Below are 14,042 nucleotides of genomic sequence, written 5' to 3'. Positions count from 1 at the left end.
GTAAGTAATAGTCCTTCCTACCATTTTTCCTACCAAAGTGGACCACCTCACACTTGCCAACATTAAATTCCATTTGCCATTTCCTGGCCCATTCGCCCAGCCTATCTAGATCCTTCTGCAGACTCTCAACACCCTCCGCACAATTTGCCGTTCCCCCAATCTTGGTGTCATCAGCAAATTTCGACACTCTACACTCGGTTCCCTCCTCCAGATCATCTATATAAATGGTAAAAAGCTGAGGCCCCAGCACCGACCCCTGGGGCACTCCACTAGTCACCATCCGCCAATCCGAATAGCACCCGTTGACCCCCACTCTCTGCCTCCTATTTGACAACCAATCCTCTATCCACGCTAACACCCTACCCCCAACTCCATGTCCCTCGACCTTCTGCAATAACCTCTTGTGAGGCACTTTGTCAAACGCCTTCTGAAAATCTAGAAAGACCACATCCACCGGCTCTCCTCTATCCACCGCCCTAGACACATCCTCATAGAACTCCAGTAAATTTGTCAGACACGACTTCCCTTTAATGAAACCGTGCTGCGTCTGCTCTATCAAGCAATTCCCTTCAAGATGCTTTGCAATTTCCTCCTTAATGACAGATTCTAACATTTTACCTACCACAGACGTTAAACTAACCGGCCTATAATTCCCCGCCTTTTGCCTGGCACCCTTCTTAAACAACGGCGTAACATTAGCCGTTTTCCAATCATCCGGCATGTAATTTAATTTGACATTTGTAATTTAATTTAATGTAATTTAATGTGACATCCAGCATGATCGAAAAGCACAGTAAAGGCTCCCACAAAAAAAACCTCCATTTGAAAGATCATGGACCTGGTAGAAGAGGAAAATGGCTAAGTTATTCAACTTTTACCACCTTTCTCATAAAAATTAACATGATCGTGCAATGAAGTAAAACAATACTTACAGCAGTGCTTAGTAAGGGTTTCTTTTGAATATTTGTTTAAAATGACAAAAGCTCTTTAACTTTTAAGACTTGGACCACGGTATATAGGCATGAGACAAGGGTCCCGAAATCTCATCAGGGTGGCAGCAAAAAGAATAGGCTTGAGTTCCTCCGAATTAACTTTGTGCAATCTAAAGTGTAAATTTCTGTCAAAGTATCGGAGATAATTATAAATCCAAAGAAAAAGCATGCTGTGATACTGCCTTCTATGGAAAGCTTTCAGCACAAAATAGGATATTTGAATACCCACAAATTTTTAAATGTTGAGACTAGCTATTACTGTATGCATCCGACATAGCTTTGATGATCCAAACTCCACTTCTAGAATTCTGGAGGAATTCAAATATCATTCACTTGGCATAGTTAATTTAGTTTTGTAGCACTCCCAGATCCCCTATCATGCCAAAGTAATTCTTTAAGTCTCCATTTTCTAAAACTTTCAATGTGCAAGACCACACAAATCAATTATTGATCTGCCCACTTCAAAGTATTGGGCAGGAGTTTGCAGCATTAGTTGCTTGTCACACTTGGACTTTGTGAGGTTTTGCACCAGAAGGATGTAGCCAGCAGCTCTGGAGCTGCGCACAGATCTTTAACATCTCACTTGGCAGCTCCCAACCTTTTCTAGTTGGATTGCATATAAAAAAAGCATTAAAAAACCAAGAAATCAAGAAAAGCAAGAGTTATGTTTGTATTTTGGGATTAAAAATTATGCTGCACATTAGTTTCAAATGACTACCTAAAAAAACAGTGCTTTAAACAGATCTGTTCAAACGTATAGCTAAACTATGGTTATTGTTAAAGCCTTTGGTTTAAGGTTGCAACCATTATTGTTGTTAATAGAGTCAAGATGGCAAATTATCCCAATATGGCACTACTTGAAAAAAATCATGAAAATCAATAGCTAAAAAAATTGTCTTAATTCCATTTAGGTTACACAATATTTTGTTTTATAGGTGACTTTACTGACAAAATTGTCAAAAACATCAAAAGATGTGGAAATTCAGTTAGAACAATATTGACCATGAATAAATATACACACACACATATATATGCAAATTATGCACACTAAAAGAAACACCTGGTAATTTTCCAAGTATTTGGGTTAGAAATGCCGAATTTTCATTTTGTGGCTGCAAATAGTTTTGTTTTTCTTTTAAAAAAAGGTTTTTTTAATAGTAAAAAATGTTGTTGACCCCTGCATTTCAATGTAGTGCCCTCTATAAAAGGTTCTGCAACTTGCATAAACAGGGCAAGCAATTGTCCAATTCTTTAACCAAATCAGATTGAAGAACTGGGACCGAGCCGTGTGGAAACTGAACTAGGAAGTGTAAGTTTGAATGTTTATGTTTAATGCCAAATCATTTACAGAAAGTAAAAAGAAAAAAGATAAGAAAGGTGGAATTAAGTGAGAAATAAATGGGAAAGTTAAATAAAACTGTGTTCACTTTGTAAAGATTGTAAAGTAACAAAAATCTGAGGGAATGAGATACTTGTAAAAGTTACTTTTTAGTGTCAGAGTGTTCAGTGGTATTTCAAACTTACCACACAATTTAAAATGAACCTGCACTGGCGTGGACAAGTTCTATTATTTTAAGCACATGCAAATGCATACTTATCACCTAGATCAGCAACTCCACGCTGTTTCATGTGTTTCAATGTTGAGTCAATGAGGTACTGTTATAGCAAAGCTTCTACAGTAGGACAACTGTAACGGCAACTGCCCCAATTTCCACATTTAACTGCTCATGTGCAGTCACTGGAAATTGTACTGTTAACAATAAGCGCTGATAGCCTCAATTTTACTGCAAATTTCAGGGATTCTGCATTTCCTTGACCACTTGGTGATACTCAAATTCACTCATTAGTTCAGCAACATCTACAAATCTGTCCAGCATTCTTTCCAAAGCTATTATCTTTTGTTAATCAACAGTAGAATAGTTCCAATTCAAGATGCTCCACTCAAGGCATCTCCTTAACCAGAAATCAAGGTGAGATTTTAACTGAACTTTTACACGTTGAGCAGGAAACCCAGAAGGGACATTAATTCGACATTCCAGCCAGTTTTATTCAATTGTCAATTGGTTGGAGGTTTGCACTCAATCTTTAGTCCAAAATGATTTCCCATATTTTTTTGAACCTACTTCTTCTTCTCCTTCAGCCAATTTCTTTTCCCAACATTATATTAGAGTCGTAGAGTCTTGGAGGTTTATAGCATGGAAACAGGCCCTTTGGCCCAACTTGTCCATGCTACCCTCTTTTTTTTTAAAACCCCTAAGCTAGTCCCAATTGCCCACATTTGGCCCATATCCCTCTATACCCATCATATCCATGTAACTATGTAAATGCTTTTTAAAAGACAAAATTGCATCTGCCTCTATTACTACTTCCAGCAACTTGTTCCAGGCACTCACCACCCTCTGAAAAAACTGCCCCCTGGACACTTTTGTATCGCTCTCCTCTCCCCTTAAACCAATGCCCTCTAGTTTGAGAATCCCCTATCTTTGGAAAAAAGATGACTATCTATCTGATCTATGCTCCTCATTATTATGTAGACCTCTACAAGATCACCTCTTAGCCCCCTACACTCTAGAGAAAAAAGTCCCAGTCTATCCAGCCTCTCCTTATAACTCAATCCATCAAGTCCCGGTAGCATCCTAGTAAATCTTTTCTGCACGCTTTCTCGTTTAATAACATCCTTTCTACAATAGGGTGACGAAAATTGCACACAGTATTCCAAGTGTGGCCTCACCAATGTCTTGTACAACTTCAACAAGACATTCCAACTCCTGTATTCAGTGCTCTGACCGATGAACCAAACATGCCAAATGCCTTCTTCACCACTCTGTCTACCTGTGTCTCCACTTTCAAGGAGCTATGAACATGTACCCCTAGGTCTCTGTTCTGTAACTCTTCCCAGTGCCCTCCCATTAACTGAGTAAGTCCTGCCCTGGTTCAATCTACCAAAATGCATCATCTCGCATTTGTCTAAATTAAACTCTATCTGCCGTTCGTGAGCCCACTGGCCCAACTGGAGATAACTTTCTTCACTGTCCACTATGCTACCAATCTTAGTGTCATCTGCAAACTTACTAACCATGTCTCCTATATTCACAACCAAATCATTAATATAAATGACAAACAACAGTGGACCCAGCACTGATCCCTGAGACACACCGCTGGTCATAGGCCTCCAGTTAGAAAAACAATTCTCTACAACCACCCTCTGGCTTCTGTCAAGAAGCTAATTTTGTACCCATTTAGATAACTCGCTATGGATCATGTGCGCTTTAATTTTATGCGACATCCTATGTGGTACCTTGTCAGACCATTGCTTATAGGAGTTGGAATGTCTTGTTGAAGTTGTACAAGACACTGGTAAGGCCCACACTTGGAATACTCTGTCATTCTAGTCACCTTGTCAAAGGCCTTGCTAAAGTCCATGTAGACAACATCAACTGCACTGCCCTCATCTACCTTGGTTACCCTTTCAAAAAAAAATCAAATTTGAGAGACATGATTTTCCACTCACAAAGCTACGCTATCTCTAATCAGTACTTGCATCACTAAATGCCTGTATTCTACCTAGGAATTCCAGTGTTGAAACTCTGTAACAACTTGCTCCATGAAGGAGCTTATGAAAGGCTTTCTGTTCAAGCCACTGTTCTCCTGGCTTGGTGGACATAACATGCAAGAAGATGAAGCAGAAATTGTGAATAGAGCTCTCAAGGGACGTGGATCATTGCAACAATGAGCACTGGCCAAGAAAAGACAAAACATGAGGAAAAGAGCAAATCATTAATTCAGGCATCATGAACATAACTGATCAAGATTCAGACATATAGAAACAAAATAAAAGGCTGATTAAGAACAAAGAAAATCTTGTTTACTGATCAACTCTGGATAGGAAAGTGTAAAACCAGAAAATATTACAGATTTAAAGCAAGATATGAGGACACTAAAAGTGGGTTTAACAAGATGATTGACATTTGTGCCATGAAGTTGTGAAGACAGTTTCAACTGCAATGCTACAACGTGATAAAATGTATGTTGGAATATGATCTAACAATCAAAGTCCTCATGTTTTACATTTAAAAAATGCATAGGTTTCAGGAATGCTACTGAAAATCCCAATGTGTAGACTTCTGTCCATGGGTGGAAAATTGGGATACACTCAGCATCTACTAACAGTGGTATCCGTCAGTGGAGATGAAATAGTTGATGGTTATTTTCAGCATGTCATGCTAACATGAGGTAAAGCAGCTGACGAACGTAGTAATTTCTGTGACTGTTAGCTACCTGGAGAATATTTTACTTTCCCACGTGTAGCCAAAGCCTACTTGGATATCCTGGCACAGCTGAAGGTAAGATTCTCACACTCTCATCGCAGCCTAATCCCCCTTCAGTCTTCCAAACTGCAACTTTAGTAATAGGACACATACTGAAAACTCTTAAAAACAGATAACAGCATCCTTAAGATGCTGTTTGCAGCTGAATGGTTCTTATTTGGAAGATACCCTAGCTGGAATGAACAAACCTGAAGTCACTGACGGCACTATGGGTGGTGCTGGGAGAAGTACAATCTGGTGGTGCTAGGAGAACCCTCCCACACCTATGCAAAATCAAGAGACAGCAACTTAGATTTGCATACTTAACATAATCAACATTCAAGGTATCTTCCAGGAACATTACAAACAATAATGACACTGAGCTACATAAGGAAACATTAGCACAGGTGACCAAAGCTTGCTCAAAACAGGGAGAGGGGTGGAGAGAACGCTAAAGCTTAGGGCCATGGCAGCTGGTGGAGCTCATAAATCGGGATGCTCACCAGCTCAAAACAAATGGAGCACAGATAAAACTCAAAATGTAGGGTTCGATATTACAGAGATTTGGAGGAGAGTGTCACAGGGAGATTTGCAAACCAGGGTGAGGTAATGCTTAACCTGGAGCCAATGTAGCCAGCGAGCATGGGGGTAATGGGTCAACAGGCTCTAATGCAAATTAGTACCCTGGCAGCAAATTTTTGGATGATGCCAAGTTTTCTAGCAGGCTGGCCATAATGCAGTGGAAGGGATTAAGAAAGATGTTGAGCTAGAATTTAGTGTTCCCAGCATAAATGAGAATTGGAGAGCTCATAGATAGATCCTAGAGGTAATGGTGCAGGAGTGGGTAGAGGTGTCGTGGGAGCGGGAAGAGAAACAATTATAGTGTAATGCCTTGGCTAGAACTAGATAAGAATGGAAATGGGTAAATGCAGCCCCACCCAGTTAGATAAAGGTGCTGTGGCACTGGAGCAGTGCATTTGTCACAGCTGATCATGCTGCAACAGTTTAAGGAAGAAGTGGAAGAGTTTAATTTTGTCAGTCTCAGAAATGCTATTTACAACTTTGACAAAATAAACTAGAATATTTTCCTTAACAACTGCCTTGTTCCCCACCAAGGTGACTTATTTAAGATCCTCTTTCTCACCAACCCTCTTCAGGGAGTGGGGGAAGAGGCTGGGGGGTGATGTTCAGAAAAAAAGAACAAACTTGTAAGCCAGAGAACCTCCTCCTCCAAACAAGATAACTAACGATTCTGGATGAAGAATAGTGAATAGCTTTAATGCAAATGCACTTTTGCCAACTACTGTGAAAATTCAGGCATTCTTTTCAGCAGTTTCCCTATTTCCAACACCACCCCCACCACAGATCCCCACAGCTGACTTCTTCCTACTGGCACATCCCCAACCCATGCCCAATTATTTCCTTACCCTTCAATTATGCATCCAAGTGATTGCTTCACTGGTTTTTGACTTCCCTGTATGTAATACAATATACTTATTGGCATTTTAGAAAGATAATGAATAGAACATTAGAGGCTCTAACATTGGAGATTCTAACACAATTAAAAAATTTATTGCATTATACTGTGCAGTTCCTTTAGGAATGTTGTTGTGCATATTATAAGGCTATTAAAAGATTATTCTCAACACCAAAATCATTTTATCTAGCATTTTTACAGAAAGTATCCCAAATTCATTACAGTAGAGTGAGATGGGGAGGCAAAAGAGAAGTAAAGTCAAAGAACAGTGTCAAGCTCAGAGTGAGAGTTGTAATGGGCCAAACAGAAATAGATTTTGAATACATGTTTAAAAGTAAAGACTTACTTAGACTGTGTAAATAGCAGGAACATAGGAGCAAGAATAGGCCATTCAGTCCCTTGAGCCTGCTCCGCCATTTAACAAGATTATGTTAATCTTCAACCTCAAATGTCATTTTCTCACACCATCCTCATATGTTCAAAATCTGGAAATCTAGCCTGAACATGCACAATGAATGAGCTCTCTGGGATAGCAAAGACTCACCACTCAAATTCCTCCTTATCACAGTCCTTAAACAGCTTACCTCATTCTGAGACTATGCCTCCTGATTATAGACTCACCAACCAGGGGCATCATCCTCCCTAAACCTACCATGTAAGAATTTGAACATCATTCTTCAAAATCCTAGAGAATACAGTCCAAGTCTTTTCAATCTCTCATCATAGAACAATTCTGCCATCCCAGGGATCACTCTGGTGAACTTCCATTGCCTCTATGGCAAGCACATCCTTTTTCAGAGAAGGAATCAAAACTGTACACTACTCAAGGTTCTATACAACTACAGCAAGACTTTTCTATACCCAAATCCTCTTGCAATGAAAGACAGCATACCATTCTCCTTCCTAATTTCTTATTGTACCTGTATGTTAGCTTCCAGTGACTTATGAACAAGACACTGGCCCCCGGAAAAAGTGGAAAAGTTTAATGAAGTTGTTCCAGAGAAAAGAGTCAAAGCATTAAAGTTTTTACCAAAGAAAGATTATAGAAAAGGCCAAAGTTAAAAAAACGCTGGAGGATGTCACAGAGGTACAGGAACGGAAATGAAAGAGACAAAGACTCTGGAGGAATTTGAAGACAAAGATGATTTTACATTTAATCTGTTAGCACATTGGGGATTATAGCAACTGCATTTTGGATCATTTGAACTTTACAGAAAGTTAAGTGACATGAAGTCAGCAAGGAAAGCACGAAAGCAATTAGACAACAGCTGTGAAAGAACAACCTGAGTGCAGAAGCATAAAGGAAGAGATTTAGGGGGCAAATTGCAGAGCAAAGTCCAACCATTTTCAGCTGCAATGATTTTCCATTGTTATAACGTGAGGCAAGAAGCATTTGTGATGTTCCCAGTGTTTAGCTCCACTCACAAACCTATTCCTTGGCAATGTCAGACAACATTCACACCACATAAGTAATTCAGTAATGACCATATCTAGTGAGAAAGACAAGGGAACTCATGATCTTCAGTGCTGAGTCCCCACTAACAACACCTTAGCATTGCCTCTTAACGTAAACAGCTGTATCAATAACGTGCTAGCAAGACTAGGATACAGGCTGGACACAGAAGTGGCTCACTAGCAGACCACTGACAGGTTCAGATTAGCAGTGTAATAAAGCATTTACCAATGCAGGATAGCTACAGCAGTACGAACAGCCAAAGATCAACACCACACAGTCTTTTTGATTGATGCCCTTGCAACAGTACTCACGATCCACCCTGAGCCGATAACCAGCTGTTACAATACTGAAATTTATCAGGGTTTCTTCAACACAAGATGATAAGAAACAGGAGTAGACCATTTGACCTGTCAAGCCTGCTCTGCCATTAATAAGAGCATGGTTGGTTCAACAGCAATTTTAAGTCCACTTTCCAGCCGCCCTCCATAACCCCTGACACACTTATGGATCAAAAATCACCGCCCGCCCCCAGCATCCTCTCCCACCAAGAAGTAACAACATTGTCACTTCCAAATTCTCCCCAATGTCACACATCATCCTGCCTTGGATACAGAAGTAGATCACCAATAATTCCTTAATTATTGCTGCTTCAAAATACTGGAAAGTCCTGTCTTAATACTATTCTGGGCATATCATAGCCACAAGGCTTAAAAGAACTGTCCACTACCACCTTCTCAAAACTATATATTTAATAAATGCAGCCTTACGAGTGTTGCCAACATCCTATTAAAAGTATATGCATGTTAAAACATCAACTATCTCTCTCTCTCTACAAATGCTGACTAACTGGCTTTGCATTTCCAGCTTTTGTTTCATTAGCTGTATCCCAGCAAATAAACTGTCTTCCACACTAATCTCAATACCTGCTCACCATGACTTGACTTTATTCTACCTCAGCAATCTGCTTCAACATTGCAGACTAGCATAAATACACAGTTCCTGTAAAAACAAACAACTCCATGAGTCCACCATTGGATACCTTTTCCTCACAAAGTTTGCCTTCAAAGCACACCTCACCTTAGCCTCACCCTTCTTAATCATTACACTTACATGTGTGCAAAGCCTCTCCCTCCTTGTTTTACTCTTTTTCCCCCACCCCCTCCTACTGTACCTAACCCCCCCCCAAAAAAAAACCCATTCTCATTGCCAGCAGGTATTGCACCCCATCTTTCTCTGAATGTTCTTTTTCATCACTACTGTCACAGGAAATCTGGTAGGAAAAGAAAGTTGCAAGTGAAAATCAGCCATGATCATATTAAATGGAGATGGTTCCAGGGCCACATGACCTACTGTTACCACTTCTCACTCTTGGCAGCTCTCTTCCTTCACATTCTAGAAAGCTCAAAAACACAAGTCTATAAGGAAGATACGAAGCATATAGGATAAGGGAAGCAGCAGCACAGAGGTCAATCGCTAATATACGTAAATAAGCTGGAAAGCCAAGGAACAAACTGGACAGATAAACAAGATAGTACACGAGGAATGCAAAGAAATCCTCTGAACCCTCACCAATGTCAGGCATAGAGATGAGCCATTTAGGGTAGGCATGCAGCAAACAAACTTTGCAGCACTCAACTGGATGTTCCAAAAGTAGGACAATTCAGGCGGTCAGTGTCAGTGGGCATTGAGGTGAACAGGAGAATGGCGAGGAACAGGTGAATTGGAGGAATAATGGGTCATAACAGGACTGAATAATGATGGGTCAAGATACATGGTATTGGTGTATAGCTGGAGAGCAAAGGTGTGATTCAGACCAACTCATTTTGTGTATGTAAGCAATTTTGGACACACAAAAGTGTACTCAATACCATGTTTCTCCCAATTCAGGCATGATGGATAACAGTGTGGAAGATGTAGAAAAAACGTTTCCAAACATATTGTCCACGCTTTGCAACTCTCTGCATCTGAATATTCATCTGCACTAATTTAAATAACAAGACAGACATTTAAAAATCTTCATCTTACAAAAACATTTTGCATTTCAAGCTGGCAAACTGCTACTAAACAATACACTCGGGCACACCATGCTAATCACAAACTAAACGGTTTACTAGTTATTGAAAGCAATTACTCTAAACATGGGAATTTTCGCCTCTTGCTTTACAATACTTTGTTAAGATGCGACCTACAGGACAGCCTTCCTGTTGACACGAATACGACACAGGTAGATAAAAAGGGACTCTGTACAGCCCACTTTGGTGCCAAATTCTTAAACAACGTATAGTAAAGCTTTGCTAATACACTATATACAGTTTAGATATACTGAGATTTAATTTTATACTAGATTTTCGGCAAACAAATGGACATTCGGTAAACAAGTAAAAGAACCCTCCTGTCAAACACCAAAAACCCCAACAGGAAATCCCAGAAAATATTTAATGACGGTGAAAGGGTTGTGCAAAAAAAAATCATGCAAGGTTTTAAAAAAACACGGACTAATTGAGTCGAGATGGTGGGGAGGGGGAGGTGTTACTGTATTTTTTTTCAGGGCAGCTCCTCATTGCGCAGTGTAATTATTAAACTGAGCTATTGCTGCCTGGAGGCAGCTCGGTGGTTTTGAGCAGTGACTCCGAGGAAAGCTGCTTCCTGGCCTGGCCCTTGCCGGGATGGCAGGCGTTTGCCTTCACCAGAGGCCCCGGGCTCAACTCCCTGGGAGCTGCCGCCGCCGCCGCCAGGACACCGGCACCCTTTCGGACACCGGCAATGCTGGAGGAGCAGATATCGGGGTGGGTGGACTGAGTCTCCCTCCCTCCTTCAGTCACTCACCAGGCATTTCCTCCCCAGGCAGTTGAACAGTGCCTCATTCTCCTGCTGGGTCAGCAGCATCGATGGGGAGTTATTGGCCCGGGGCCGGTTGCCGCTCTGCTGGTTGGAAATCATTCTTCTTTCTCCTCGGACGCGCGCACAGACAGTTCAGTCTCTGTCCCACCCGCCTATCTTTCTCTCTCAGCTGATGCTACCCATAGCGGAGAGCGATCCCCCGCTGCCGGCTCCTCGCGCCCCGGTTTAAACTTCTTCCTCAACTTTCAGCCCAACCGAAACCAACATGGCGGCCGGAGCGCACCACCCGGCCCGGGGGGGGTGGAGACAATACACTTCCACCGCACCACGCCCTCCACACTCGGCAGCACACCGCCCCGGCCCACACTGCTCACACTAACAATCTCCCACTTTACTGCGCTGCTCACCAGAGCCAGGTTGCCAGGGGATGCCGCGAGGGGATTTTACTGGGTCTGCCGTGCCGGCATCTATTCCTGAATGGTGGGCGCCTGGTTGACGCATAGTCTGGGGGGTTGGGATGGAAGATGGAATGGGGAGGAATTTGAGAGGGGAATGGGGGAATGTGGGGAAGATTGGGAGGGGGGAATGGGGAGCAATGGTGGTGGGGGGAGAGGAATGGTGGTTGTGTGGGTGGGGGGGGAATGGTGGTTGTGTGGGTGGGGGGGAATGGTGGTTGTGGGGGTGGGAGAGAGGAATGGTGGGGGTGGGGGGGGAGAGAGGAATGGTGGGGGTGGGGGGGGGAGAGAGGAATGGTGGGGGTGGGGGGGGGAGAGAGGAATGGTGGGGGTGGGGGGGGGAGAGAGGAATGGTGGGGGTGGGGGGGGGAGAGAGGAATGGTGGGGGTGGGGGGGGAGAGAGGAATGGTGGGGGTGGGGGGGGAGAGAGGAATGGTGGGGGTGGGGGGGGGAGAGAGGAATGGTGGGGGTGGGGGGGGAGAGAGGAATGGTGGGGGGGGAGAGGAATGGTGGGGGTGAGTGGGGGGGGAGAGGAATGGTGGGGGTGAGTGGGGGGGGAGAGGAATGGTGGGGGTGAGTGGGGGGGGAGAGGAATGGTGGGGGTGAGTGGGGGGGGAGAGGAATGGTGGGGGTGAGTGGGGGGGGAGAGGAATGGTGGGGGTGAGTGGGGGGGGAGAGGAATGGTGGGGGTGAGTGGGGGGGGAGAGGAATGGTGGGGGTGAGTGGGGGGGGAGAGGAATGGTGGGGGTGAGTGGGGGGGGAGAGGAATGGTGGGGGTGAGTGGGGGGGGAGAGGAATGGTGGGGGGGGAGAGGAGGGGTGGGGGGGAGAGGAATGGGGGGGGAGAGGAATGGTGGGGGTGAGTGGGGGGGAGAGGAATGGTGGGGGGGAGAGGAATGGTGGGGGGGGAGAGGAGGGGTGGTGGGGGGAGAGGAATGGTGGGGGGGGAGAGGAGGGGTGGTGGGGGGAGAGGAGGGGTGGTGGGGGGAGAGGAATGGTGGGGGGGGAGAGGAGGGGTGGTGGGGGGAGAGGAATGGTGGGGGGGGAGAGGAGGGGTGGTGGGGGGAGAGGAATGGTGGGGGGGGAGAGGAGGGGTGGTGGGGGGAGAGGAATGGTGGGGGGGGAGAGGAGGGGTGGTGGGGGGAGAGGAATGGTGGGGGTGGGCGGGTGGAGAGGAACGGTGGTGGTGGGGGTGGGCGGGGGGGAGAGGAATGGTGGTGGTGGGGGTGGGCGGGGGGGAGAGGAATGGTGGTGGTGGTGGTGGGCGGGGGGGAGAGGAATGGTGGTGGGGGGGGTGGGCCGGGGGGAGAGGAATGGTGGTGGTGGTGGTGGTGGTGGGGGTGGGCGGGGGGGGAGAGGAATGGTTGTGGGGTGGGCGGGGGGGGAGAGGAATGGTTGTGGGGGGGGATGGGGGGGAGAGGAATGGTTGTTGGGGGGGGAGAGGAATGGTTGTGGGGGGGGGGATGGGGGGGAGAGGAATGGTTGTGGGGGGGGGAGAGGAATGGTTGTGGGGGGGGGAGAGGAATGGTTGTGGGGGGGGGATGGGGGGGGAGAGGAATGGTTGTGGGGGGGGGGATGGGGGGGGAGAGGAATGGTTGTGGGGGGGGGGATGGGGGGGAGAGGAATGGTTGTGGGGGGGGGATGGGGGGGAGAGGAATGGTTGTGGGGGGGGGATGGGGGGGGAGAGGAATGGTTGTGGGGGGGGATGGGGGGGGAGAGGAATGGTTGTGGGGGGGGGGATGGGGGGGGAGAGGAATGGTTGTGGGGGGGGGGATGGGGGGGGGAGAGGAATGGTTGTGGGGGGGGGGAGAGGAATGGTTGTGGGGGGGGGGGAGAGGAATGGTTGTGGGGGGGGGATGGGGGGGGAGAGGAATGGTTGTGGGGGGGAGAGGAATGGTTGTGGGGGGGGGGAGAGGAATGGTTGTGGGGGGGGAGAGGAATGGTTGTGGGGGGGGGATGGGGGGGGGAGAGGAATGGTTGTGGGGGGGGGGATGGGGGGAGAGGAATGGTTGTGGGGGGGGGAGAGGAATGGTTGTGGGGGGGGGATGGGGGGGAGAGGAATGGTTGTGGGGGGGGGATGGGGGGGAGAGGAATGGTTGTGGGGGGGGGATGGGGGGGGAGAGGAATGGTTGTGGGGGGGGGATGGGGGGGGAGAGGAATGGTTGTGGGGGGGGAGAGGAATGGTTGTGGGGGGGGGGATGGGGGGGGAGAAGAATGGTTGTGGGGGGGAAGGAATGGGGGCAGGGGAATGGTAGAGGGGCAGGGGAATGGTAGAGGGGGAGGGGAATGGTAGAGGGGGAGGGGAATGGTAGAGGGGGAGGGGAATGGTAGGGGGAGGGGGAGGGGAATGGTAGGGGGAGGGGAATGGTAGGGGGTGGGGGGGGTGGAATGGGGGGAGGGGAATGGTGGGGGGTGGGGAAGGAATGAGAGGGTAGTGGGAGAAGAATGAAGGGGGAAATAGGGGAGGTGAAGGGGGGAATAGGGGAGGTGAAGGGGGAATGGGGAGAGGGAGAAC

At 46.1% G+C, this 14,042-nt stretch overlaps 1 protein-coding gene across 2 annotated transcripts in view; it reads right to left on the bottom strand.

Moving 5' to 3' along the window:
• The window catches only part of LOC145344044 (actin nucleation-promoting factor WASL-like), an 84,831-nt gene extending 73,461 nt beyond the window's left edge, over positions 1–11,370 (bottom strand). Inside the window, exon 1 of one of the 2 annotated variants that reach the window (XM_080190788.1) lies at positions 11,059–11,370. In XM_080190788.1, coding sequence (XP_080046914.1) covers positions 11,059–11,172 — 114 coding nt within the window. In that variant the 5' untranslated portion in view covers positions 11,173–11,370. The remainder of the gene's footprint in view (positions 1–11,058) is intronic. The other variant, XM_080190789.1, reaches the window with a different exon arrangement.
• Positions 11,371–14,042: the final 2,672 nt, after the last annotated feature.

The sequence above is a fragment of the Carcharhinus amblyrhynchos genome, chromosome 6 (assembly GCF_965287045.1).
Source record: "Carcharhinus amblyrhynchos chromosome 6, sCarAmb.v2.hapA, whole genome shotgun sequence".
NCBI classification, from domain to species: Eukaryota; Metazoa; Chordata; class Chondrichthyes; order Carcharhiniformes; family Carcharhinidae; genus Carcharhinus; species Carcharhinus amblyrhynchos.
This window is presented reverse-complemented; position numbering and strand designations above follow the sequence as displayed.